The sequence below is a fragment of the Pocillopora verrucosa genome, chromosome 7, assembly GCF_036669915.1.
Source record: "Pocillopora verrucosa isolate sample1 chromosome 7, ASM3666991v2, whole genome shotgun sequence".
NCBI classification, from domain to species: domain Eukaryota; kingdom Metazoa; phylum Cnidaria; class Anthozoa; order Scleractinia; family Pocilloporidae; genus Pocillopora; species Pocillopora verrucosa.
Window position 1 is genome coordinate 580,677 of NC_089318.1, and position 11,555 is coordinate 592,231.

An 11,555-nucleotide genomic window follows, 5' to 3' on the forward strand; every position below is an offset into this window, starting at 1 on the left:
ATAGATATAGCTTAAAAGGAGGAGGATTGAAAAGGATTGCAAACGGCGAACTAGAAGTTTTTCTGTAATTTATTTCCCTTTGGCTCAAACTGTCACTTTGCTCCGTTTTCAAACTTTGTTAAAATAATTATCTCCAGCACAGTAATGGCTCGTAGGTTCAGGAACCGGGATTTCAACCAAGAGAAGTTGTCAGCTAGATACAAACAGTAACCAAACTCTCGAGGCAATCTTGGTAAAAGATTGGGAACTATAATTGATTATCTCACACTGTAAGCCTGGGAATATCGATCGTTTACGGTGCAGTTTTCTGACTATTTTATGAGTGTGTTAAATTTGCATTCTTTGTGTTTCTGATTTCTTAAACTAGACGCAGTAATACCCGCAGATTTAGTACATTCCTCATTTGCTTTCTCAAAGAGCAATGTACCATTGGTTATTATTCAAAATTTGCAGCAAATAGTGTTTTCCATTTTTACTACCGAGTAACAATGTTTCCAAAGAATAAGATCATTAATACAAATATCAATATCTTGCTTTGTTTTTCAACCTTCACTTTCTCAAAAGGATACATTTTCCAATCAAACAAACATAATTTAACTTAATTTTCTGCTTTAGAAATGAAAGTTAATGGAAATTTTCAAAGAGGCATTCCTATCTATAAGAAAATAAGCCAAATTGTTTTGTCACCTAGAAAAGGTGTATTTTGCCAATTCCTCTTAAGTTTTCATATCAGTTTATTTTGTTCTAATAAACCTTTATCGAACTTGAAATAATATTTAACCAGGGCTGTCTTTTCGATATCGAAGCTTCGGCAAATAATTCATTCGTGCCTCCCTAATTGATATCGTTTCACACATGTTCGAAGGCCCCGTCAATAGTGTAGTAAGTTCTCCTAAACAAAAAACAGATAACTCGTAAAGGCATATATAAAAAACGACATCGATCAAATAGTTTTCAGTCTTCAATGAAATTCCTCAAACGCGCTGTCGACGAAACACCTGGTGAAAAAAAGGAGAATATTTATTTGGACTGAGGCAAGGTAGTGAAATAAAGCGCACTTACAAAGATAATTGCAAATTTAATTAAAGGTACAAACACAATGAGGATGAGAAGTTTTTTGCTTGTGAACTCGTAGAGTTCAGAGGCTTTTTTTCAAAGATAGAACATTCAAGGTGGTTATGGGTTTTGAAAAGTCGACTTGTTCACCGTTGACAATTGTTATCAACATTAATTAAGGGACATAAAGTACAGAAATGAACAACAGCTACAGCTTTTACGAAGCTAGGAATTCGCTAAATCATTCCCTCGATAGGAACTGTTACTACCTTGAAATCAACCTCGATGTACCTCTATACGTTTTTATCGCGAACATAACAGTTTCCGTTATCAATGGGGTATCATCCGTTGTGGCAGTGATGGCGAAAAGCTTAGTACTTGTTGCCATGTGGAAAAATCCCTCCCTTCACAGATAAGAGCCTGTTATATATGTCGAAATGACGGTCTGTCATTTGATGGAGTCAGTGAGACTTTTTAGAATGGGAGTGAAGATTATTTTTGAGCTCGGAAAGCGTTGAATAGAGAATTTTGACTTAGTTCGTGAAAGTGTGTTGAACGTTTGTTGAAAAGTAAAGCATTATCACGAATTATCCCCCAACACCACGCATTTCCTCAATTAACCATATGATGGAGGTCAGGTTGTCGAAACGTCAGTTTAATTTTCAGAGATAATGGCTCATAATTATTTTGAGGACGACTCTCATCCCACCTGGACTAACATTATACGATGGACTGTTCCTCTCAGGCAAAACCCTTGACTATGAAAGAGCATCTAAAATAATTAATTTTTAAAGGCCAACACGAAATCGAAGATCTTTGCAATTCTCTTAACCAGAGAATAAAAATGAGAGCGTGATTTAAATTTTTTTTTATTTGGTCATTTTTGTCGAGAAATATGGAGGGATGTCTGACTACATTATTTTTTGTGAGAAGGACTTGGCTCTGAGATCTCAAAGACTGACTTCTCGTATATTTGGAGAAATCATTACGGTGCACTGAAATTACACGAGCGATAAGATAAACTCAAAGTATAAACTACAAATGTAATGTTTCCAATGGGTTTGAGCAGATTTTTCTCACCCAGTGGAGCTAAACGCTCCTCTAGCCCTTCATGTCACTCGGTCTTTTAATTTAGCTCATTATCAACCCATTCCTGACAAGATCAGGTGAATTTTAAAAAGTAGCAAAATTAACTGACACTGTGCAATGTCCTTCTTGGGCTTTGGTAGATGGGGGTCTCATCTTCTCTCAGTATAAAGAGAGATATTTTACATCCTACAGAGATAAAATTCATGGCTTGAAACAAGAGAGCATCGTGATCAAAAGTAAAGTTCTTCAAAGTGAAAGACTTCAAAGGTTCCATTGCTTTTCACAAACGTAACTCCTGTAATGAGTATAACAGTTCAAATCATTCCATTCGCCAGCGACGTTATCCACGACCTCAGTACAATTTTCGTCTCCGTTATTATTTGGTTCATCAGGATACCATTTAGTGAATGACACAGAAGATCCATCATTCCATTCAAACACGGAGTTGTTTCTTAAGTTGTTAAGTCCAATCCAGTATCTTGAATAAATTGATGATGCAACCTTTTCCCGAATAACCTTGTTTTCTGCATCTGAATGAATGGATGTAAGATTGCTGTTCAAGTTTTGACACGCTTGTTGAGCAGTAAACCAGTTTACCTGTTCATTAAACTCCTTATAGCATGAATTGTTAACTCTGAGCCAGCCAGGAGTGGAGCATGTGGCTGTGGAAAGTGACACTGTGTTAGTTGTTGTGTAAGCAGTCAAATGATGACATGGTGTGCTGTAACAACAGAATGTGCATGCACCAATGATAATTATGGTATATTGGTTCTAAGTCTTTATTACCAAAAGAAAATATGAAGGTAGCGTTCTAATTCGAGGGCATACAAAGTTGTTCCAGCCTTCCGAGACCACATCTTTACATCTCTTATGTAGGAACTTAAAATCATCATGTTAGCGATACCAGGCTGATGAGGCCCACTTTGTCTCGAACAGCTCTTCATCGCTTCCAATCGATGATTTACTTTTTTCTTTCTATTTTCGATACAAAAGAAATGTTCGAGGGAGTGTGGTTTATTCGTTAGCGATAACCTCCAATCGGATGTAAGGATTTGCAGTAATAACTGACATTCAAATGCCACGGAAGTTGAAACAATGTCGATCTAAGAACCTCATATAAACCTAGAGTACTAAGCTTACCAGTTTCACAGAACTTTCCAACGATGTTTGGCTTGCATGAACACTTGAATCGCTTGCCTGTGACGTCACAAGTCTCGTGACATGTTCCACCGTTAAAGCAGGTCTGAGTTGCACAACATCCATTGTAACACTCAGCCAAGGGGACGTTTGTCTAAACAAATTTGTTTATTCAGAACCAAAGGGTAAAAACATAAAAAAAGAAAAGTTATGTTTCAAAGAATAAGTTCATGACCTAAAATGGCATGTGAAACATAGTGATATTGGAGACTTGGAAGAAGAGTTTTTCATTTCAGCTATTTCAAGGTTACTTTTAATCCCCAAACAATTTTGTCACAATGCATTGTAGAAAACAAAAGTTAAAACCTTCTCTAATCAGTTTTTGCAAGGCTTTTTGTAGTGACTTTTTCTCTTCGGAGACTACGTCCATCAAGCAACCACTTTTTTCCTGTACCAATTATGGTCGTTTAAGTGAAACTTGACTCGCAGGAACAGCACTAAAAATTCCTCAAAACTTTCCTCGATTCGTTGCTTCCAAGGTCATAATATGCATCCTGAAGTAACCGCAGGCTTCGTACCGTTTTAAGCTATATCTTTCTTTTCTTCACTGAATTTTTTTTAATTTCTCCACTTTAAAGGAGATGATTTGTACACCAAAATTAAACAATAAAAAATGTAGGTCACCGTGTTCGTTCAAGAGCTAAGGACCATCGTACCTCTTTGCTTTGCTTGGTCTATTAATTGAAAAACACGACCGTGTTCTCGGAATGCACGCGCGCTTATTCGCCTGATTATGTGATTTCGAAATCTGCGAAGTACAGGATGCAGTGTGCAGTATTGAGGAATCACCTTAAGCTTTCCTTACCCTAATATCATAGCTGACGATTAGATCGTAGTACTGCGATCCCTCTAGAGGCTTCAACGCACTGAAATTGGTATACCTACTTTCCTCATTAAGCTCGCAGTTATTTTTATTCACATCGGTCAGATAATTGAACGAGATGCACCGACAGTCAGACTGGCACTTTTCAAAACATCTGATTGGCTGTGTTACAGTCATCTGACGTAACAGGTGACCCCGAAGGGCACAGTTGTTTATCATGTTTCTTCCTGAAGCGAAGAAGAATCCTCCTGTTAAACAGTTGTTTATGGAAGATAGTACACCAGGCTGCGCAGAATGAAGGATGACGAGCAGAGGCAAAGTCATCATGATTCCACTGAAAAGCTCCGTTAACATGTCTGATGTATCCGCCGGATGGGTCTCTAACTAGTGAGGAAAATAAATGAAATGAAATAACAGAATTGAAAATTCAACTTCGCCACTTGAGTAAACATAACAACTTGGTAACCATGCTGCGATTGCAAATCGACCTTTCCTTCAATGACTGTGCAACCCGTCTCTTGACAGTTAAGTTGAAAATGTGTTCCAACAATATTGTCCTGTTCCATTCACACGATCAAGTAGCTCTTCAATTTTCACAAAATTTTCACTTTATGCGGTATAAGTGTCAAGGCTTAGTTTTGTTTCATTTTTCGTTGAAGGAATGGAAGAATAGCCACTATAATGTCAGCGCAGAGAACAAAGGAAATATTTTGAAAAAAAAAAAGGTGCACTGATTTCACAACCGCAAAACCATGTTTTTTCACCATAAAGTTGTGACAGCCCTTGATCGGTTTTCCTGCAAAGGGCTCACTTGATAGGAAAAGTTATTGTCCAGCTATATAGGGAAAGATATCATACACTGACAGCTCGCGTCAAGACAGAAGTCGAGAATTTTTACTTACCGTGATGATGGTTTTGCCGTTAAATTAGCATGTTACGAACTCAAGGCAGTGAGTTTGATGGAGAAAGAAAAGTGAGGGAGAAATGACCACTAGATCATCTGCAAAAATGGACAACGTTTTGCTGATGATCTAGTAGTCACTGAACGTCAACTTGGTGCGGTGATGACAACAGATTTGGAACTGAGGAACCGTTCGTATTGATGATTTCAAATACTGCAGTACTTAAGACAGAAGTCTTAAATAATTGATCTTATTGTTTCTTTGGAGGGCACGGTAACGAATCTTGCAATCTGATTGGTTCTTTACCCGGTCAGTATTTTCCTATCTCTGCCCACGGGCCACGGTAACGCTTTCGTGAGTCGCCGAGTACATCCCAACTTTCGTTGTCATTTTTCATAAATATACCTCGTTTTCCAGCTGGGCAGTATTTTTAAGCAAACACGTCGGTCACTACCTCAAGCCGATAAATAACTTATGAATCCTCCCTTTTCTCTCTATCAAATCACTTTGGTTGACAGAAAAATATTGGTTTCAGAATGAATTTGTATAAACAATAGTGTCATTACGTTGGTTGACGAGCGGCAAAAAAACCATCTGCAATTAATTTTAATTGTTCACAAAAAGTACCCAGAAAGTTGAAACGTGAGGTATTTGGTTACAGTTAAACTGAACGATGGAACTTTCATTCATTTAATATCTGAATTTTCTCGAGCAATTTGTTCATAGTAAAAAAAAAGCGAGCGAAGTTTTAATTTAAGTTCTACAACAAATATACGCTCCTGGTGAGTCTTTCCAATTCCGTTCAATTTGGACATTTGTACCTTAAATTGCACAACAGAAATTGAAGGAATTGAGAAAAGGCTGCATTAAATTCCCTTGTGTCTCGTTGGAGTGTGCCGTTCGAATTTAGTTTTTGTGAAGGAAAGATCAGAGTTAAACACGCCATTACAGCAAACAAACGAGCAAACTCTCACAACTTCAAAATAAAAAATTGAATTTACTCACAATTACTTTCCTCGCCGTTTACTTAATGAACAGAGGTAAATCTTCGTACATGAATGAATGGTCGATGAGAGTAAATAATACTTTCCGTTAGATCATTAACTGATTTTTAAGAAAACATTGTCTTGAGAGTCCTTGCCAAACTAGTTCTGTTGGTTTTCAAATGTTCCTACGATTTTTTTTTCTTGCGCGCTCTCTAATTGACAGGTGTCAGATTGTGACAGATACTTGTAAAAATAATGTTTCAAAGTTTGTTTGGAAGCCTTTTAAATCACCTTTATCGTTACGGAAGTGAAAATGTTTCGCTGAGGCATCTCTCTTAAATTTGCATCACCTCTACTTTAACTACCATTTACTCACTCAAAAATTGTTCAGTTTATGGAAGATCTTGCCGTATTTACGTCCATAAGTCATTCGGGTTCTTTCGGAAAGAATTTCGTCAAGTTTAAAAACAATAAATATGTTATTTACCGGCTAAGGGTCGGTCCGTATGGTGAAAAACTGTGACCTCGGTCTTGAAAATGCTGCCCTCGGCCTACGGCCTCGGGCAGTATTTTCAAGACCGAGGTCACAGTTTTTCACCATACGGACCTCCCAGCCGGCAAATAACATATATGTATTCTCTCAGGCAACAACGGGAACACTCGTGACAAGGAATAGTGCGTTAGAACACTCATAGCCATAGAGAGTACATGAAATTTTTAAGTAATTAATTTTTCACCTGCTCTTAGAATGAAAGCCTAACTTAGTCAATATGTTCAACAAACTACCAAGAGCTTCTTTCCGTTGCATCGTCATAACGATAGCTAGATTTCATTCTTTCTCTTGCCTGTTAGAAAATAAATAGGTAAATAAGTAGATGAATTCAAAACGAAAGAAATTTTTGTTTTCAAATCTTCAGAGCCAGGATACTCACGAGTATACGAAGCAGATTCAGTCGGCCTCTCTTTTCGAACAAAGCTGTTGAAAAATGTGTTCCAACAATATTGTCCTGTTCCATTCACACGATCAAGTAGCTCTTCAATTTTCACAAAATTTTCACTTTATGCGGTATAAGTGTCAAGGCTTAGTTTTGTTTCATTTTTCGTTGAAGGAATGGAAGAATAGCCACTATAATGTCAGCGCAGAGAACAAAGGAAAGATTTTGAAAAAAAAAAGGTGCATTGATTTCACAACCGCAAAACCATGTTTTTTCACCATAAAGTTGTGGCAGCCCTTGATCGGTTTTCCTGCAAAGGGCTCACTTGATAGGAAAAGTTATTATCTTACAATACAGGGAAAGAAATCATACACTAACAGGTCGCGTCAAGACAGAAGTCGAGAATTTGTACTTACCGCGATGATGGTTTTGCCGTTAAATTAGCATGTTACGAACTCAAGGCAGTGAGTTTGATGGAGAAAGAAAAGTGAGGGAATCTTGAATACATCAACCTTAAACATTCTCCTTATATCAATACGCTGATTACCGATAAAATCATAAACTACAAAATTACAAAACGCGATGTTGTTTGCAGTGACGAAGCTATGCCTGTGCTACTCGTAATCTGATTGGTTGTGTTGTTTGATTTACGTCACTTGGCAATACGAGAACATGCGCAAAAATTGCTCATTATAAACAGGTCCCAAGCGTGTCAATGAAATTCACCGCATTTGTTAATTTGGTACTTCAGGAGTTTCACCCCTCCGCGTTTTGTAAACAGCATCTGAAATTTGATAGCTGTAATGGCGTCTTTTAACTTTCAATTGCTGTAAAAATGACTAGATCATCCGCAAAAATGAACAACGTTTTGCGGATGATCTAGTAGCCACTGGACGTCAACTTGGTGCGGTGATGACAACAGATTTGGAACTGAGGAACCGTTCGTCAAGGAATTTTAGCGATGCAGTAACCAAAATAATCTTAAACATATAATCTGTGAAATAGGCTTAATAACCTTAGCAGTAGTAACTGCCACGATACGATAAAAACGGGAGGAAAAACTGTCAGTAAATGCCACACTATTCAGTTCATGGGAGCCTTGAATGTTGGTCGTCCCTATGAACGCTCTTAAATGGCGAGATTGGGGTTCCTGTGCTTCAATTGAATTTCAGAGGCGAGGCGAAGAAAGAAGATTTTGTTTTTTATTTCCATGTTGGTGTATGCAAAATAAACTACAAAAATTTGGAATCAAGAGTAAAAGCTAATGGCTATTCATCTTCAATTTTTTTAACCATGGGTGACGATCTCAAAAGAATGAAGTTAATTTATCACTTAGCTATTTCTAATGACAGGTGGAGGGGAGAACAAAAGGCGAGAATAATAAACAACTTGAACGGTATCTAGCTAACAAAGGCCTACCTACAATAGCCCAACATAAACCAATCATCTTTAACCTCCCGTGCTGTTCTTGAAGAAACGGTAATGTCAGCGCTAGGGTAATATTATTTAGTCTCTCATGTAAAATGATAATGTGGATGATCAACCGGCCAAGAAAATAACATTAATCTGACATAAAGTTAAAACGCAACCTCAGACATGAGGGGACAGTTTATGGAACGATTATGTTGCAAGAATAAGAAATAACCAATCACTTTGTTCTGTGTCGTCAAACCACTTAACAGTGAGAGGTATACTCTGTGTTGCTGGAATGTTTGTGTAGCTTTTGACGATTACTAGTTTTGAGACTGACCTTCAGAGTATCAACTGATGTAGAAATTCACCCTGCTCCAGGGGCATGGAATGATTAGGTTTTTTATAGCAACCATGAGCTATTTTTTTCCCTACAGAATTCCACATATCAATGTCAATATTGCTTTGTAGACATTTCAAAATAAAAAAAGACTTTTTGCCATTGACATCCACATGTTTTTTGATCTGGTTCACTGCTATGAGAATTCACATTTAGAGGATCTTTGGTAACAAAGGCTGAAGAATTGTGTATCTATCCCTAATCATCTCTAGTGCTACTTGTTAACTTTATAAATTCGAAGAGCAACATAGACAGCTAAACTTCCAATTGCCAATCCAATTGACAGAGCTCCTAGGTTGGAATTGTAGAAATGTTTTAATGTACTAATAACTGCATTAGGGGGTTCTTCCTGATCTGGTTCAAGTGTTACTGGTCCATCTGTCTCTGTTACTTCTGGTGAGCTTGGGACTTCGTTTGACTGCAAAATAGGCCAAAAAATCAATGAACTAAACCACACTTTTAGTATAGAGGAAATAGTTCCTCATATCCTTACTTACAACCAGTAATAGGCTGCTGATTTGTAACCCCACATTGGCCATCCCACAATGATTATATTTCATAAAATCAAATATCGAGAAACAAGTCAAAAAAGTACACAATATTCAAAACTGACCAACAGATATGCCTCAGCATTCTTCTCCACTAGTAAGGAAACAGTTTCTTCTGCTTTGTGGAATTCATTGACAGCTTCATCATGAGTCACACGTTCAAGATTTGTGGCATTTAGCTATTGAAAAAATACAAAGAATCACAATAAACTTTAAGTAATTCACCTTATTGTGTTCAGTCTTGAGAGCCATGTCAACCCATATGTATTATTCTTCGAAGTTAAGTTTTTCAAAACCAGTGAAAGATCAAAGTTTCCCACAAGGAATCAAACCCCAAGCCTTTGGATTTTGTAGCCAGATGCTCTACCATTGAGTAACAGTGAGAGAACTTTCCACTGAGCAAGGCCATTGCTAGGTTGATATGCAAGGAACCTCCTGCATTCTGCTAGGATCAGCAGTGCCAAAATCAATTACAACACAAAGTAAATTCTCATCTTAGCTGAAGATTTATCTTTTACACCCCAATATTAGTATTGATATTCTCCACTGATATCTTTAAATTTCCTTAAAGGGTAAGGAGGTTAAAGTGTTATAGGTTTCTTTCCTTATTAAAGCTTTTATAAAAGAACCCATAACAGGTTGCCAGAAGACAAAGCTTGGTGGTCAAACCTGAACTGGGTCTTAGTAGTTGGAATATTAGGTGTATTTTTGTATTTATAAGATTAAGTTTTTTTTCATTTATTTAAAAAATCCTGCTTGAACTACATACTGCCAATATCCTGTCCCCTGGTTCTAGTCTCCCATCTCTCCCAGCCACACTGTCAGCTCTGACAGTGGTGATGAATATTCCTGGGTCACACCCGACATGAGGGTGATCAACTCCGCCTCGAATGTTAAAACCAAACCCTGAAGGAGATAAAACAAATTTTAGGCCTGATGATCAAAGTTGCAACCAGTATTTATAAGCTCACAGCCTCCCTGCTTTCAATTCATCTATTATTTCATGATTTTCCAATAAAACTAAGGGTCTTTTAATTTTCCACTAATAGCAACTCAAATAATGATTGGATGTCTAATTTAAAACCTTGAGGTTATAAATACTGATTTTAAAATTGTTTAAATCTACTCTACTGCTAGTGGATGGATTTTGAACAAAAGGGGATTCCCTCGCACAGGAGTCCATCTAGTTTTAAATTCAACAATATACTTCATCAGGCGATCTACTTAATATTTTTCAACCTAAATCGATTTTATGTGATATTGGCTTCAAAAGGAAATTCCTAGAATGGACATTTAGTAAATGTGTAACATACCAAACAAATGAAAGAATTAGTATGTTCTAGACGATCTTATGTGAACATGTGAAGTAACATCACTTTAAACGGAGTTCGCTGTACAAAGCTTTTTTGAGTAGACGAATGATGAACGAGAAGCTGCGATATTGAAACGTAAGACATACTGTGTAGACAATGCACGCACCATTTAGGATGCTGTGACCATCTTTGAGTTCTGTTTTGAATGAGTTTTCACGAACAATAACAACTTTGTTGCGGTAGGTATTAATATGCTTTCAAACTGAAAACCGGACAGATCTTTAACTAAAACTCTAACGCCATTAGCAAGTATTTAAATTAATCGTATTTAAAGGTTGTATGAGCTCAAATCTATTTATGGAGGCTCCATACATTCCGTGCAGTGAGGTGTCAAGCTAGCGCACACTTGTTAACAATACCTTCACGTCGACCTCGAATTTGCGAAAAAAGAAAATTTTCATTCCCACGTATCAGTATTTCGTCAAAGTAGAGAGCGTTCGGAAAGACAATTACGCCAAGGTAATAAGGTCCGAAGGTCATAATAGCTGAGTCCGCGATAAATATTCTTACGTACCTTCGTCTCCTTTCGTCAAATGCACAACAACTAATCGTGAGCTTTCTACTCCTTTGCTAAGTTCATCCCAGAGTTCCTTCTGTTCGTCGCCATCCGTGTACACCTGTTGTAGTAAAGAATGCCGTGAACTTCCCTAGCAGACATTCTAGTGGTTTATGTTCGAATTACCCTCAAATTTCAATGCTACTCACGTTCATGTTGCGTGGACCCTCGCCTTACCTGCCGAGGCGAGCCGTGAAATGAAGAAACTGGGATCAAGCACGCTCCTTTCCAATCTTCCCGCGCCCGAACATAATTATCACGCTTATCGGTCACGCGTGAC

General features: G+C 37.6%; 2 protein-coding genes across 4 annotated transcripts; both read right to left on the reverse strand.

The window, feature by feature from the left end:
• Nucleotides 1-1,938: 1,938 nt before the first annotated feature.
• On the reverse strand, nucleotides 1,939-7,577 carry LOC131774438 (neurocan core protein). Of its 3 annotated transcripts, none has more exons than XM_066169643.1 (4): nucleotides 7,405-7,577; nucleotides 4,148-4,549; nucleotides 3,286-3,436; nucleotides 1,939-2,807 (listed from the first exon to the last, which is right to left on the reverse strand). In XM_066169643.1, the coding sequence occupies exons 2-4, from the start codon at nucleotides 4,517-4,519 to the stop codon at nucleotides 2,407-2,409; spliced, it is 924 nt and encodes a 307-aa protein (XP_066025740.1). In that variant the 5' UTR covers nucleotides 4,520-4,549; nucleotides 7,405-7,577; the 3' UTR covers nucleotides 1,939-2,406. The 3 variants fall into 3 exon arrangements, with proteins under 3 accessions (XP_066025740.1, XP_066025741.1, XP_058946434.1); XM_066169644.1 differs by lacking the exon at nucleotides 7,405-7,577 and adding an exon at nucleotides 6,073-6,384; XM_059090451.2 differs by lacking the exon at nucleotides 7,405-7,577 and adding an exon at nucleotides 5,068-5,258.
• Nucleotides 7,578-8,176: 599 nt separating this feature from the next.
• On the reverse strand, nucleotides 8,177-11,472 carry LOC131774455 (disks large homolog 4-like). The gene is made up of 5 exons (XM_059090476.2): nucleotides 11,425-11,472; nucleotides 11,234-11,336; nucleotides 10,116-10,252; nucleotides 9,412-9,525; nucleotides 8,177-9,216 (listed from the first exon to the last, which is right to left on the reverse strand). The coding sequence occupies exons 1-5, from the start codon at nucleotides 11,428-11,430 to the stop codon at nucleotides 9,013-9,015; spliced, it is 564 nt and encodes a 187-aa protein (XP_058946459.1). The 5' UTR covers nucleotides 11,431-11,472; the 3' UTR covers nucleotides 8,177-9,012.
• Between the last annotated feature and the right edge of the window lie 83 nt (nucleotides 11,473-11,555).